Genomic DNA, 18,215 nt, shown 5'->3' on the forward strand with positions numbered 1-18,215 from the left:
CTTGTTTCCGGAAATAATGGGAATATAAAGGATTTTGTTGGACTGCAATCAAATTTAAGTACATACTCTACCTTTAATATACTGTCTGCATAAATTTTAAAAGATCTCGTCTATGCAGGCCCTAATTACTTAGCTACCTATAATAGGGTTGCCAACCGTCCTCTTTTCTCAGAACATGTCCTATTTTTTGATGTGTCTTGGGAAGTCCTGAATAGTAATTTAGCAACGCAACGCAAACCCAGCAGGTTTAAAATATGCCTGATTCTCAACAGGATAATTTTATCAAATACTTTTTATTAAAAACCTAATTATATTAATTACTTGTATTTTACTACATATTAACTATTACTGCATAACACTATTACTGCGTTCTGTTTTTAAACTGAATAGTCCTGGATTTATGAACTTAAAATCTTTATTTTTTTAATTTGGGCGTGGCAACCCTGACTATAACTTAATAGCCATATATAGTTGCTTCTATCCATGGCAGGTGATATTCAACGCTGGTATATAGACCAGGGGCATTTTCAGTTCCGCAATGGATGTAACCAGTGCTGGTAACTCCGCGTAGCTCGGCTCGTTCGCGAATCCATATCAATGGACCTCCAGAATCCCCTCGACATGTATCCATATTTTTTTCACCCCCCGCACAGATGATGTCCTCAGGTAAATTTGTGTGAGGATATACGGCTCTGCACTCGGCGGGAGACCATAAAGGGAGGGGGATGATTTTCTTCACATCACTGTAATGGGAGGAAGTGGTCAACTCCCCCCATCCAGCGGCAAAGAGGAGTACAGTTTCGTCAACTGGACCGTTGGGTAAGCATGCTGGGCGAATAAAATCTAGGACAATACAAACATAAATTAATACTAACAACTTAAAAATTGCATATTAAGGTTTTTATAACTAAACAATAGTGTTTTGGTTGTAAGGTAAGTAAGTGTATTAAAATTTCAGGATAAGAGTGACTTCTTAGTCTACTGGAATGGAAACGCAAGAGTAGTATCACGAGTGATGTTCGGACATCGTTCGCTCGCCGGACTGGAGTCCGCGAGCAACGTTGCGGGGCGCGGCTCGAGGGGGGTGCGACTAGCACCTCACTTCTGATCTCAGCACCGAACACACGGGCGCCCAATATTCTCTCATTCTCTGTATTTTTTATATTTAAATTATTACACGAATTTACAGTCCATAAATTGGACGGGGCCCAATATTCTCTCATTCTCTGGGGCCTTTTAAATTAAAAGGTTGATTTGCCATAAATCAACTTTTTAGTTTAAAAGACCTTAGTTTAGGACCCTACATTATTGGTCCTTCGAGCCGGATTTCATAAACGGCTTCCAGTATGTTCTAGATTGTTCTCCTGTACTATATGTAGTGCTGATTTTTTATGAGTCGCTTACCATCAGGTAGACGGCTTGTCTAATACTTAGCTGGTTTTCCATTCTAATTATACATAAAAAGAAAAAAAACACACAGTTTATATATGAGTTTAATGTATGTTAAACTCATATATAAACTTTTACATATTACACAGTTTATATATGAGTTTAACGTATGTTAAGTTAAAAGTTAGAGAAATTAAAGCTGTGTGTTTTTTTGTTTGTAGAATTTAAAAGAATTTGTAGAAAAGATTGTATTAATTTGACCACAATTGAATTGTTTCATCAGACTTTTAATAAGTGCTTAAACCGCTATTGATTGTTTGTTGTTTAATATTATTTGCATGTTTACAAACATATGTATTCATAACGCTGCTGTATCATTGTTTGTTTTAGAATATTGGGTGTTAAATTTGTTCAATAAATATATATATATATATATATATATTTACATACAATGTATGTCTATGACTAAAAATGCTTATAACATGCGAGGAATCGAATTTAATCCGCACCATCGGCAGTAAGGCAGTATGCTAAACTGCTAAACCATTTCATTTATTATTATTGCAGACATAGTTACCGGTATATGGAGCTGCAGTCTTTAACACGAGGATGGCAATATCATTGCCATACCCATTGCCATTGTATCCATCATGGATGATGACAGTTTCCACTTCGATCCTCACCACAGGATCAGCGCAAACACCCAGCAGACAGTCTTTTCGTTTCGATGTGTCATATTCACCCAAGCGCGCTATTAATCTGTTCACAAAAAATTAATGACATTTTACTTTCAATAAGCTAATGAGTTCATCTAAGTCGATAGATAGATAAAACTTATCTGCATTAAATGCACACACACACAAGGCACAGTAATATATAAAAGCAGATACACAATTGCATCGTTTAACAAAATACAATATAGGTACTAAATACATGTGAGTAACATCGCATACGCAAAAAAAGGCTACATCTCAGTGTATTATTTGCAACAAGCAGCAAACCACTGATTTTCAAATATTGCCAAGGGACATACGCGAGGACATACGTAACAAGACCGCCACATCGACCCAGCCTTATTACAATATCATTAATCTATACATATAAATAAAATTGTAGTGTCTGTTTGTAATATTGAAATAGCCGTTTTTTACTACATGCATATTATAAATACTGTACATACACCAAAAAACTACATTTTACAATTTTTGTCTGTCTGTCTGTCGGTCTGTTTGTTCCGGCTAATCTATGAAATGGCTGGACCGATTTTAACGGGACTTTTTTTAGAAGGTAGCTGATGTAGTAACGAACTTAGGCTACTTTTATTTTAGAAAATATCTTTTATATTAGAAAAATAAAATTAAATTCCACGCGGACGAAGTCGCGGGAACAGCTAGTAGTAAATATAATTAAAACCTAAGACAATAACAAAAATAATACAGATATAACATGTAATATATAGAAAATTATTAAAAATTGATACAATAAAATAAACAAGAAAGGTAAAAGAAAAGAAAATACACTTATTTCATTGAAGAGCGTGGAGCGTTGAGTATTATATAAGTAGTTTTAGATTCGCACAGTTCCATCTCATCCCAAGCTAATCTAAGTTTGTATTATAGGTACTAAACAAATGATTAAATATATTTTTTTTATACTCTGTAAATACAAATGTTTGAACATCGTTCTGTGAATCTATAAACCATCTACTGTCAACAGTATTCTAAAAAAAATCTAGTGTTACAAAAGTCTGAGTGCTAGCGAAGTGATCATCATCATCATCATCGCAGCCCGGAAGACGTCCACTGCTGGACATAGGCCTCCCCCAAAGATCTCCACGACGATCGGTCCTGCGCTGCTTACATCCAATGCCTTCTAGCAATCTTGGCCAGCGAAAGTGATATAGTGTAATAAACTGCTACATCATCGAGGATAATGATCTATGGACATAATAACAGTTCCAGTGTACCGAAATGAAACGAGCCCAAGACATGACGAGCAATAAAAACATAAATACACTGACACTATAGAACACTGTAATTCTTAATAATCAAGTGTGAATGGATGTATAATATAGTTTCTTGTTTGAACAGATTTTATTTAGTTCCAACATTATAGTCAAATGTCACTATGATTGATTGATATGATTTGGATTATTTATTCTTATTATTAATGGTATTTATCTATACATATAAATAAAATTGGAGTGTCTGTTTGTAATATTGTAATAACTATTTTTTACTACATTCATATGAACATAAACACGATACATACACCATAACAACATTTTTTACAATTTTTGTCTGTCTGTTTGTTTCGGCTAATCTCTGAAATGGCTGGACCGATTATGACGGGACTTTTATTGGCAGGTAGCTGATGTAATAAGGAGTAACATAGACTACTTTTTTTTTAGAAAAATAATTTTATATTCCCCGTGGACGAAGTCGCAGCTAGTATTATATAAAAATTACGTATCACGTCATCATACATATAAAAAAAAACAACTATATATATATTATTATTTGAAAAAAAATTTACAAATACTTTTTCACAGATTACTACCCTACTATTTGATAGTTTCGAAAAAAGACATGAGAAGAAAAATAATTATTTTAATTGCTTTATTAGAGTTTCGTTAAAAACAAGAATACCAAGATATTTTCAAATTTCGAATCAATTATATTACTATTTTTTTAAACACTGTCACGTGATGAACGTACAAATATGATACAGAACGGTTCAGTTTTACCCATTTTCGTTCGGAATCCTAAAAATGCTAATTTGTTTCACTCACTATAATTTACTCAAACACGCAAAGACGTCAAACAGGATAATACCTTCTGTACGTCTGTGTTTCCCCAAGTAAATTGTTTTAAAAAAAGAGACATCACTTTTTCTTTATTTTTTTATGTACTATAGATTAAAAAATAAAATTTAACATACAGTGGCGTTACATTATTACGGCATGTCTGTAATGCTGAAGGGGGAATCTATATTAGGCAGGTTCTTTATATAGATGATGGTCCCATTATACTTCCTTGGGGAACACCTACTCGATTTATTTCGTTTTGTGACTTACACGTAATTTCATGTTTAACATTATTAATTTTGTTGATTTCAGCATATTTTAATCTATTTTCCCGTTACCATACTAGAGCTTGACCACTTAAACCATCTTCTTCAGACTTACCTAATAAAGTTTTATGAGCTACAAAAGCGATGGCTTTTCTCATATCAAATAATAATAATAAATCACTTGACAATTGACATAGCGCCATCTAGTCCCACAGTAAGCAGAGCTTGTCCTATGGATACTAGACAACTGATATAATTGCTTAGATTTTTTTTAATACATAATATGTATAGTAAAAACCCAGACCCACACAAACAATCATACTCATGAATACAAAATGTTTATGCCATACGAGGAATCGAATCCGCGACCATCGGAAGTAAAGCGGTGTGCTAGACCGCTAGATCAGCGAGGTCGTCAAATAATGTAACAGTTACTGGGATTCTCATGTCCGCACATTCTAGCACTTTTGTTATTAGTTTAAAAGCCGCTTTATTTATCATTTTGAAATCCAAATTAGTTTACCATCAAGTCACCTACTTGTTTACCATTTTTTTATACTACTGTGGTAGCAAACAAGCATACGGCCCACCTGATGGTAAATGGTTACGTAGCCTATGGACGCCTGAAACACCAGGGATGTCACGTGTCTTGAAAAATCCCATGCTGTAGTCTCGTGAGAAATCCTCGGCAGGAAGTTCATTCCACAACCTAAGTGTACGCGGGAGGAAGCTCCTCTGAAAGTATTGCATTTATTTATTCATAACTTAAGATATGCGCTCTTATCGTTGGTTCTTCTATCATTTCCCACGATTTACCATTCCTAGTTCCTATAAAAAGTTTAAGTTACCTAAAAATAATTAGATACGTACTTATTATATCTATGTTTCTTAACACAATGAGCTGCTGTGATTATATGCCTCTTGCCCACCAAGGTACCAGCACAGCGGATGTCGATGATGCTGTCCTTACGCTGGAACTCCACGAATACCAGCCATGGATTACGGTGGATAAGATTTGTACTCGCTTCCACTCCACACTTTTTATCTGAAACAAAAGAAACGAGTATTGTTGAATTAGAAAACGCAGAAATATATGTAATTCACTAGACATATATTGAGATATCGTATACATATATGCCTATGGTACCAATTGATAATATTAATTCCAAACAAATATAATATATGTATATATATATAAAAGCTAAAAGCTAATATAAAAAAAAATATATTTATACTAGCTTTTGCCCGCGGCTTCGCTCGCCTTAATTTATCTCAAAGTCTCAGCCCGATCGGTTTAAACTGACAAAGTTTCATACAAACTTTCATGTCCTATTTTATCTCCTTGGGGGTAGAATTCATCAAAATCTTTTCTTAGCGGATGCCTACGTCATAACATCTACCTGCATGCCAAATTTCAGCCCGATCCGTCCAGTGGTTTGGGCTGTGCGTTGATAGATCTAGTGAACTGACATAGTTGTCAGTCACCTTTGAGTTATATATATTTAGATATTTGTGTGAATTATTCAGGGCTATTATATTAAATAATAATAATATATTAATTCTTGTACGAATGTTTGTTACTCTTTCACGCAAAAACTACTGAACGGATTTTGATGAAACTTTACAGTAATATAGCTTATGAATCAGAATAATATATTGACTATTGAATAATCAGATTAATATATAATATATTAACTAGCTGTGCCCGTGCTTTCACCCGCGTTTTATTTCAATAAAAATATAACCTATGTGTTATTCTGATGCATAAATTTAATCAAAATAAGTTCAATAGTTTTTGTGTGAAAGAGTAACAAACATCCATACTCATAAACTTTCGGGTTTATAATATTATTAAGATTACATCATTAAGACTTCCGCTGACCTACTAACTTAGTGGACCCTAGAAATCGGCTCTCTCTCCCTAGAGATCGGCTCAACCGCGGAGTAATATTGTATGCAGAGTAAACGCGTATCACAAAGGTGGGGAATACCATAAAACGAAATTGCCGTTCTGAATCACAATTGTATTTTAATTTAATTTATAAATAAAGTTATCACTCGGGAAGAACCCAAACATATTTTTTAAACTCGATTTTTTTTAATACTTTTGCCATGACAAACATACTGACGGTCCATGTAATTGTGAGTGGTAACTATCGCCAGACTTCATTCGAAAGAAGAAGGGCAAATAGTTTTTATCTGATATGATATAAATAAGTATAGGTAGGTACATAGGTACTTGAGGACATTTAGATATACATTCAAATCCTTACTATAATTATAAATGCGAGAATAACTCTGTTTGTCTGCCTGTCGCGATTTAACGCCGAAACTACTGAATCGAGTTAAATGAAATTTGGCATACAGACATAGCGCAAAAAAGGGTTGTAAGGGGTTGAAAGCGAAGATGAGAGGTTGTATGAAACTACCAACATTATTAAGGTAGAACGCAGAAACTATTTTGGGTTATAATATAACTAAATATATTTTCTTTATTAGGCCAAGGTTACTATCCAACGTGGCAAAACCACTGGACGGATCGGGCTGAAATTTGGCATGCAGGTAGATGTTATGACGTAGGTATCCATTAAGAAATGATTTTCATTAATTCTACCCCCAAGGGGATAAAATAGGGGATGAAAGTTTGTATGAAACTTTGTCAATATTACACCGATCGGGCTGAGACTTTACATGCATAAAACTACTATGACGTAGGCAGGGGATGCCTGATGATGAAGAAAGGATTTTGATAAATTCCACCCCTAAGGGAAAAACTAACGCGAGCGAAGCCGCGGGCAGAAGCTAGTTCGTATATATGTAAAAAAAGAAATTCTAAATTTAACTAATAATTGTATCGTGTAGCGAAGAGAGAACTCGGAGTTGTTTCCAAGACTTGTGACCCGGGTGGAGCTTTAAAGGGGCTCCTTATCCGGGTCATAAGACCCAGGAACTGCTCCCAGTAGATTTAAAGGAACCCCTTAAACTTACACCCGGGTCACAAGTGAAAGGAAACTGTTCAGAATTTCCCTCTCTGCCACACAATAGACCCGGCACAAGCACGGTGAATCCATGGAACACTAAATAGTTCGTCTTCCGTAGTATCTTTGCGCTCGATTTCCGTTTGTTCATTGGCTGACGTAATATATATTTTTATAACGTCTCTACAATATAATTACCTACTATACATCGGTCGGAACGATAGTCGGTCAAGGTTTGCCGGCCATTCCCCTCAACAGAATTGCTCTGAACCTGGTTTTTCACATATGCATAAATTTTTTATTATCCATATCGTTTTTTTTTTTTGCGTAAAATCGAAACGGGCAATATTTATGTAGTATGAAATATAGTCGCTTGCTCTGTCTGCTCTATTAGATATTTTAACTACGCATCGCATTTTACTTCATTTTTAACAATAGATAGTGATTCAAGATATATATAGTACCAATATATATATTATTTGTAATTATTAATTACTCGTATTTACATAACGTAATTGTACAACTAAGAATCTAAAATTAAAAAGCTTAAAAAAATATAATATGATGACTAAAATATATTATTAAAAGGGGTCCCTTTAGGCAACGTTCCGAAGATACTGGCAGCGTTCCCTCTTTGAATAGCTAGACTAATTCTTTGTCCAAGGTAGCTGCCAGCTCTTCGGTCTTCTGTGATGTATATACCTACATATAATATGTATAAGAATTTTTGTGTGTATCTTAGTACCTACATACATGTATGTATATTACACTGGTCAACAGAAGTCTTGTTTCCTTAATTTTTTTCTGTTTTTGGGTATTTTATTGCTGAGTATGAAAAAAATACTAGGAGATTGCTAATAGCTTCAATTTTTTATATACACAATTTTCTTTTGAAGTATTGATGATACCCAGTTTTCACAAAGTTCGATATAGGTTTTCGATATTTAACAAATTCATATTCACTACAAATATAACAACAACATTCGGGATTAATTATATAACATCTTGTTAACGAAGCCATATCGAAAACAATAACAAAACATATTTCATTGTCCAATAAAAAAGGCAAATCTAAGTTGAACTTAGTAAATGAGGGAAGTTAACTCAAAAACAAAAGCTGTGAGAGAAAAATTGTTGCTATATTCAAACAATACGCGTTAATTCGAGGTAGAAACGGAAAAAATAGAAGTAAAAAATATATATTTTTCTTGACCAGTGTTGTTATAAGGTTCAATTACAAGCAGTACATTCAGAATATTTAAACACAATAGAATGTGGCTTAACCACCATATGTGTGCCACAGCAAAACAAAATGGCTCACAGTTCAGTATGGAGTGTATGTATTCATAACCTTGACTTTTTCAAGAATTAGAATATAATTTGGTTATGTTGTTGCTACGGTTTGGAAATAATATCTTTATTTCTTTATTATGACTTCTTCTTCTAATATTCGATACGCTTGACAGAACGTTAGGCGTTACGTAGTGAAGTGAGAGACTGATGTCACACGCTGTACAGCAACTCGCCATTTCTCCCTACTGGCCGCCCTTCTGGTACACTCGTGGAGGACCGTCTACGTACTTATTATAACTTACTATTAGTATGTAATATTATATTATTTGTGCTATTAGACGGCCTCAGTTGTCTAGCGATAAGCACACCGCCTTACTTATAATTTACCCATACAAACTATCGGTCTGGGCGTTTTTTATGTATAATATATAAGGTATTAATTAATATTAATTAATTAATAATCTCAGGACAAATCACACAGCGCCATCTAGTCCCAAGTTAAGCTGACTAAAGCTTGTGTTATGGGAACTAGACTAATACATAGATTTTTTTTTTTGTAAATACATACATATTTTACATAGAAAACACCCAGACCGATATAAACAATCATACTCATGAATACAAATGTTTGTGCCGTGCGAGGAATCGAACCCGCGAGCATCGATCGTAAAGCGGTGTGCTAAACCGCTAGACCACCGAGGTCGTCAATAATCGTAATCATAACAGGTATGGTATATACGAAAAAATGTATGTATGTATTTGTACGAGTTATATAGTACCCATGACACAAGCTTTAGCTAGCTTAACTTGGGTCTAGTCACAGCGCTGTGTGAATTGTCTTGAGATTATTATATACGAAACAAATGTCGAATTTCAAACGCAATACGGACTCTCCTTGGACATTCTTCAAACGAGGACAAAGGCGGGGAAATCCGGAGCAGCGATGATATATAGGTACATATAACGTGTATATTTGTATATTTGACGGCCTCGGTGGTTTAGCACACCGCCATAGTTCCGATGGTCGTGGGTTCGATTCAATACGCAATATAAAATTTGTATTCATGAGTACGATTGTTTGTATCGTTGTGGGTGATTTCTATGTTTTATGTATGTTATGTATTTATTGACAATAATAATGTATGTACAGTGGACCCCCGGTAGTCTGACAATCATTTGGCAGGGCAGTGTCGGACTATCGAATTTGTCTGATTATAGAGTACTGCCTAAGACCCCTTATAGTCCGAATTTTTTTACAAAAGAGTACCTTGTAATCCGACAAATTATAGATCCAATGATGATTCTTTATATTATATATGTATATGTATACAGTGGACCCCCGGTTATCCGACAAACATTTTGCAGGGCAGTGTGGGACCATCGTATTTGTTGGATTATATTTGTCGGATTTTTTACAAAAGATATCTTGTAATCCGACAAATTACAGATCCAGTGACAAGATTCTATGTTATATATGTATGTATGTATATGCACTCTGAAGTATATTGTCAAAGTAATATTCAATAACAAATAATAGACAATGTCGGATTACAAGGGGGGCCGGATTAGACAGGCGCCGGATTACCGCGGGTCCACTGTATTTTTAACAGTTGTTTAGTACCTATAAAATAAACTCCGCTTAGCTTAGAGTGTGAAACAAGATGCTGCGTGAATTGTCGAGACTTATATTTTTTATTGGGTACGTCACGGACGTCACATGGTATTTTTTTATATGTATAGGTATAGATTACAATTGTTGTATACCACGTGATAGACCGTCAGCTTGTTTACCATTCCATCTACATAAAAAAAGGAATTGTTCCTTTAAAACAAGAACAGTTTTTTTTCGTCTTAACTATTAAATTATTGATAGACAAATTTATACATAGATTTTCTAGGAACATCACTAATTTCGAAGAATTCGAGAACAACTATAATCGAAGATATATTAATTATTCTTAGAACTGTCCAAAAAATTTCTTCGCCATCTTTCTTTTGCCATCGACAGGGAATACGTAATGGAGAATATATGTAGATATAAAAAACTAAAAACAGTATATTTAAAAATTATCGGATATTTTGAAATTTGTTAAATTTCAAAATATTAATTTTGTATTAAGTAGTTAAGTGAATACTTTTATAATTGCTCTAAGTTTATAAAATAAGTAGGTACTTTTATTGTATTTCTAACTTTTATAATTACTTTAAGCTTATAAAATAAGTAGGTACTTTTATAGTATATGTAAATACAATTAATTCTTGATATTATCACAGTTGTAAGTAAGTCATAACTGTTACTTACCAATAAGAACACTAATTTTAAGTGTGATGCATTATACTTTTTATTCCACAATCAATATACCTAATAATTCATCCTCACACCTTGAAACCTAAATGATGAGACTATTTGAAAAAAAAGTAAGTGTTTATAAACTATTTTATTCAATACCAGCTGTTTCCGCGACTTCGTCCGTGTCGATTTAACTTTATTTTTCTAAAATAAAAGTAGCCTAAGTTACTCCTTATTACATCAGCTACCTTGCAAAAAAAGTCCCGTCAAAATCGGTCCAGCCATTTCAGAGATTAGCCGGAACAAACAGACAGACAGACAAAAATTGTAGAAAATGTTATTTTGGTGTATGTACCGTATTTATATTCATATGCATATAGAAAAATCGGTTATTTCAATATTACAAACAGACACTCGAATTTTATTTATATGTATAGATTTTTAGCGACCAATACAAACAATCATACTCATTATTACAAATGTTTGAACCGTATGAAGAATCGAACCCGCGACCATCGGAATTAGAGTAGTGCACTAAACCGCTAGGCCACTGGGGGCGTCATAGATAATACACATAACCAGCATATGAATCATAGTATCGTAGTACCCTAAAATAATTAAAAATGATTCAATATAACATAATAGGTACAGGATGATTACGAATGTTAGGAAAATATATTCGTCAGTTTTTATATGGATATGTTTTTTGGATTAAGTCCAATTTTAAAGTTCCGAAGTCATGACCTTTGTGAGTCAATTGTATGTTAAAAATAAGACATACTGCGCCGATCCCAAATAATGTGCAAAAAACAAGGAAATGATTATAGCTAAACGCTTGTTATTTGTTATATAAGATAGCTTTGTGTCTTCTAGCGAATATATAACGGACTGGAATGTTTTGTCTTGTCATCATGTCAAAGAATTCTGAGAATTATTGTCGTGATGCCCACGGCTACCTTCCACCACCGCACCGCTCGCCATCGTCAAGGAATTCATTATTCATCCCCACTGGAACCTAAGCGTTCTCGTCAATTTCATGTGAGCTTCTTTCCACGTACACTTAGATTGTGGAATAACTACCTGCCGATGTTTTCTCGAGAGATGCATGTGATTTTTCAAAAAGGATATAATAAGGTGTCTTAAGGGTCGCCAACACGTGACATGCTTGGTGACTCATGCGTTCATAGACTACGATAACCGTTTCCCATCAGATGGGTTGTATCCTTATTTGCCAACAACGTATTATAAAAAAAATACCAATATTTTATAAATTCATTAATTTATTCATTAGAGAAACCCCTATTAAAGGTGCGACACACGAATGTATCGTGTTTATGAATCAGTTTAAACACCGCGCGTATCGTACTCGTACCATATTGCGGTTATAGGTAGTAGGTCAACTCATTTCGTATATTTGATTCACTTCGTGACGTCCATTATATTCTAACAATTAACATCGCTTTACGATAGCTTTATAATACTGATATCTGTGGTCGCACAGTGGACGTGAACATTCAATACGCGAAAGTTTGTGAGTATGGATGGCTATTTGTAACTATTGCACGCAAAAACTACTGAACAGTTGTCGTGAAACTTTTCAGTAATATAGCTTATCAGAATAACATATAGGCTATAAATTTCACACGGGTGAAATAGCGAGCTCAGATAGTAAAATAATAAATTAAAAAACAATCTAAATTAAAAGTAGCCTAAGCTACAACACCTTATCACACTTACACTATTATATGTATAATATACACACTGTATATACAATACACTATAATATATAACATATACTATATTAACACTCTGCTACCTATTGATTTTGATTGATTCATTGATTGATTTCCAAAAAACAGCAATATTCATAATATTTATACTAGATTTAACGACAAACTTGCTGTCCAATAGTCAATAGGTCTTTTATGGGAATAGGTATAAAAATTTACAATAAGATACCAAAGGATATGTTGGAATTACCCTTAAATAAATTCAAAACATCTGTTAAATCATATTTACTGAGCAAAGGCTATTATTCACTAAACGATTACTTGAATGACGAGTGTGCATGGCAATAGTTGCTCATGTACTGAATTTTCATTTAATGTTAGACATAGACACCTATATAAAAATAAATTGTAAATAAACTGACTTTAAAAAAAAAAGTAATTCAATTGAGTTTCTTGCCAGTTCTTCTCAATTGGATCTATATACAGAACTGGACAGTAGAGAAAAAAAAAATTATAATGTAAAAATTTGACGTTCATAAGCGGCTAAAATGTCCTACATGCATAAATGATTTTTGAATTTGAATTTGAATTTGAATTTGATATTATTTTGTTTAAAGTCGATGACATTTCACAATTTTCCCTAACTAAACCCAGCCTTGATTTTATCGTCTCAATCCGGTCATAGCAGCATCCTAAAGTGACGCATCTGAGGCGTATTCAGAAGTAGGTACGAATGTCGTAATTATGACAGTAACGAAAACATTTTTTACGTACGCAGGAATGATGATCATATCTTAAGGAAGGTGTTACATGTGAATGTGGATGGTTATAAGAGCTGAGGAGGACCGAAAAAGAGATGGACTGTATCAAAGGTGATATTATATTAAGAAAGAGAGTAAATAACGAGATGACTTTGAACAAGGACGAATGCGATAAGGAAGCACATGACGATGACGATGGTTATTTATTCAACCTAGATATATTATTTACATCTGAATGAGTAGTTCCAATTATTTCACATTTCGACCTAGCTATGTCGACTTTCTTTGTAAGAGTGATGAAGAGTGATCATAAAGTAGAAAAATTACAAGACACCGAGGAATAGGTGATACTACGGACATCATATAACGTGATATAGTGATACTGATCATCATGTATGAAAATACATGGTAAGTTTTAGTATAGACAACGAAACAAAATTTAAGTATCTTTGTAATTTCATATATATGAAAGTATATACGGTGGAATGGCTGGACCGATTTTGAAGGTACTTTCACTCGCAGATAGCTAATAAGGAGTAACTGAGATTATTTTTATTTTATAAACATTATATATTTCAATTAAAAAACGTTAAATTCAGTAACAGCTAGTTAATAATATAATTGTATACTATGTGAATCTGATGACTAATATAGGTAAATTGGAATTACACAGATATAAGATGAATATTCATATAAGTAATGTTTCCTTATACAATTTTCTCACCAGTGATTAGTTCTACAAAGTTATCCGCTTCGGTATTTGTCGTTGACTGCTGCAGCCAATAAACTCGATTTTACTTTAGAAAAAAAATACTTGTATCTTGTAAATATGATCAGTAAATTGCTATATATATAAGCTTTCTTACTACTTAGATTTATTTAATAATTTACTTACTACTTAGATTACTTTTCTGTTTCCTTTAGATAATATAATAATAATAATAATAATAATCTTAGCCATCATCATCATTCCTTTTATAATAGTCATTGTTTGTTGATCCATGGTCACCGAGGGTTTAACGTTATAAATAAATAACCTATACCTATAATAATAATAAATAGCCCTGGACAATTAAAACAGCGCTACCAAGTCCCACGGTAAGTAGAGCTTGTGTTATGGATACTAAATAACAGATATATTTATATCTGTTGTTTAGTAACATAACACAATTATATAAAGTTGATATCTTTTATAATAAATATGTAAGTGTATTATATAATTTTGTGGTAAGATTACGTGAATTTTAATTGTACGTATAAATAATAAATATGGCAAAATCTGCAAATCAATTTGCAGATTTTGCCAAGCAGAAGAGGGAACGCCACTACACATCTTAAGTGGTTGTAGCCCACTCATAAGCGAAATATCTCCTTTGGAAAGTATACACTCTATCCTGAGGAGATAAAAACCATCGCTCCTAAAAATATCCTTCAATTCTTGTCCCTCACGGGTCTAGGTAGCGAACTTTGAATAAGGGTGAGTACAATAGATCTATACAGGTCGCAGTGTTACAGGTCTTATAGAACCTAACAATAGTAGGGGGAAAGGGATTGTTAGTAATGTGGACTCATGACCCCGTTACTAACAATGTACCATGTCAGGTTGACCTCCACGCGGTTCCCCCTGGAAACCATCGTGATAAATTCCTGCTAAATATGTCACGATGGGCTAACTAACCTGACCTCATGTTCATCTTATCATCCTCCACTGGTGCCCCGCCAGCGTAAACCGTTAGCGCAGGCGGGTGCACCATACCATTATCATCCATGAAAAAAAAAAACCTAACAATAGTAAGGGAAGGGTATTGTTAGTAATGTGGACTAATGATCCCATTGCTAACAATGTACCATGTCAGGTTGACCTCCACGCGGTTCCCCCTGGAAACCATTGTGATAAATACCCGGTGAATTTATCATGATGGGCTAACTGACCTGACTTCATGTTTATCATATCATCCCCCACTGATGCCGTAAACCGCGGAGGCGAGTGCATCATTCCATTATCATCCACTAAAAAAAAACTATTAAAAGCCCAAACCTCACCATTAAAAAAAAAAACTAACCGTGTCGAAGTATAGAAGACAAATGGTATCCACTAAATAATCCAGTAACACATAACACAACAATTAACTTCATTTGTGAAAAATAAAAAGTGCATTCAAAAGTATAAAAACCACACAAATAAAATTAATTTCACAATAACAGTCGCGACGAAAGCATATTCTAATGAGTACACGTGTGAGCAGCGCGGAGTGTAATGAAGATTTGGCTCTCGCCTCTACCGTCTATGAGATACCTAGGTATGTGAGAACACTGAAAACAATCGATATCATATAACAATAAAAAATCGATAAATTATTCTTTACACCAATCAAGCGTACAGCTCAGATGATGGTAAATAATAATAATAATTTATTTATTCGATAGAATATAGTAGGTGCAATAAGTTGTTAGTTATTATATAATACTAGCGCGCCGCCCGACTGTGTCCGCGTGGAAAAGTGACCTTGGATGATATAAAATATTTAATTTTAAAGTAACTAAAAAAGCACGAATTTCTATACGCCCTTAAGAGTGAGATTTTCACAAATTTTGAATGCCATATTTATTTATATTTTTAATCAACAGCCTTTTTTTTCATTTGTGACAATAAGTTAGAACAACCGCAGATTAAGGCATATAATAGGATATAAAAAATAAGTATTTTTGTATTGTATAATACAATGTAGTAATACAAATACAATACGTACGTAAATATGGAAAATATGTTGTGGAACTTCATGTAAAGCTTTCAAACAAATGTACTAAAATAAAAAGTTACGATTAAACAAATCGGTATCGCAGGTACAGCACTACCCTGCTATGGGTGGTAACATATTTGAAAATTACACACTTACACCTGTCACCTAAATTGACAGGTATAAATGTCAATGTCACAGTGATTAAAACAATTAGCAAAAAAAATGGTCATATCAGAATATGTCAGCTTATTTATATAGATTTTTTATTTTTTCCTTTTACTACCAATGCACCCTTTTAATCCTATACCAAATTCTATATCCTAAATATATTTAATTGGTAAACAAGTTTCCTTAATATTGTTCTGGCAAATGCACCATTTTTTGCACACCATGCATTTTTCTTTTTCTGGCTTGGCACGTGCCAAGCCAGAAAAAGAAAAAACAAATAGAATAATCATTCAAAATTAAATAAGTTGACCCACTAATTACTAACTATAAATTCTGTGGATATACAGCAGTAAATATAATTTACTTTCGATTTCATCACAGTTGGAAGTAACACATAACTGTTACTTAGCAACAAGTACAATAATTTTAAGTGTGATGCATTATACTTTTTATTCCACAATCAATGTGCCTAATAATATAACATATAGGTAGGGGTTCCCAACCATACTTTATAATAACGTATCCTACTATATTTTTGGTAATTATACTATACTTTTACATAAAGTATACAAAATACTTTGTTTTCAACCTTTACTGCGATGCGTAAAACAAAGTACTCATAATGGGTACTTAACGATTTATAATTACTGAGCGAAATGTTAGATGTCAATTGCGAGTTGTAACATTTGTCACAGCTCTAGTATCAAAAGCACACAAAAATTCGTTTTAAATGCAAAAAAATGAAAATATTTTTGTTTTTCCTAATACTTAATTTTTTCCTATCGAAACCAGTTTATATATTTATTATTTAAAAAATAAAATGCAATCCTACATGTAGATAATGTAAGTAGTAATATCATTTCGTTATCACATCAACAACGCAGGAGTGGGTGTGACTATTTAAAACAAACTTAACAAAATGAATAACCCTGGACAATTAACACAGCTCCATCTAGTCCCACGGTAAGCAGAGCTTTTGTTATGAGTACTAGACAACTGATATAAAGACTTAGATTTTTTTGTAAATACATACATAATATAAATAGATATACCCAGAACGATACAAACAATAATATTCATGAATACAAATGTTTGCACTGTGCGAGGAATCGAGCCCACCACCATCAGAAGTAAAGCGCACACTCTAGACTAAACACTAATAAATAAACACCAGAACTTGCTTCGGCTTAAGAAATCGTTTCACTGACTCGAAAAGACTTTTTGTAAGTACGATGATATGGTACGTATCTGTACTTGTTAAAACATGTACCTAATTACGTAAAAAAATTATATGGAGTAACTAGACAAGTCAAAATGCAACTTAAAATACTCTTGCGCAACTGCGACTTAAAATGCTCTATCATTATTTCATAATGATAAAGCTCTATTAAGCGATTACAGATTTTACAAAATGTATTTTATGCAAGTAGTAGTCAAAAAGGTGGGATTTTATTTAAAAAACTATGTCCATCAGTGGACTGCAGTGCGCTGATGAAAATAAAAAACTTAATTTATAAAAAAAAACTTTTATATTATATAATCTACCTGTTCAAAATCACATATTAAAATATTTAAACGAAATATTGTATTTCCTATTAAAATTAACACAAAACACATATCAAATTAAAAAAATATACCATGTATAGAAAATAATATAAATATAAAAACTTACCGTTCCGATGAATATATGACAATCGTACTCCTTCAACTAATGCACACACACATAAAACAATAAAACACTTCATTTATAAAAATTAAACTAACGTTCAATCACAATTATAAATAACCGAATA

General features: G+C 33.3%; 1 protein-coding gene across 1 annotated transcript; it reads right to left on the reverse strand.

The window, feature by feature from the left end:
* Positions 1 to 454: 454 nt before the first annotated feature.
* LOC131840792 (CLIP domain-containing serine protease B9-like) lies at positions 455 to 18,215 on the reverse strand. Its single transcript, XM_059188990.1, has 4 exons — positions 18,095 to 18,215; positions 5,332 to 5,506; positions 1,967 to 2,148; positions 455 to 843 (listed from the first exon to the last, which is right to left on the reverse strand). The coding sequence occupies exons 1-4, from the start codon at positions 18,165 to 18,167 to the stop codon at positions 455 to 457; spliced, it is 819 nt and encodes a 272-aa protein (XP_059044973.1). The 5' UTR covers positions 18,168 to 18,215.

Source organism: Achroia grisella, unplaced genomic scaffold (assembly GCF_030625045.1).
Source record: "Achroia grisella isolate CSIRO2021 unplaced genomic scaffold, CSIRO_AGI_Agris_v1 utg149, whole genome shotgun sequence".
NCBI classification, from domain to species: domain Eukaryota; kingdom Metazoa; phylum Arthropoda; class Insecta; order Lepidoptera; family Pyralidae; genus Achroia; species Achroia grisella.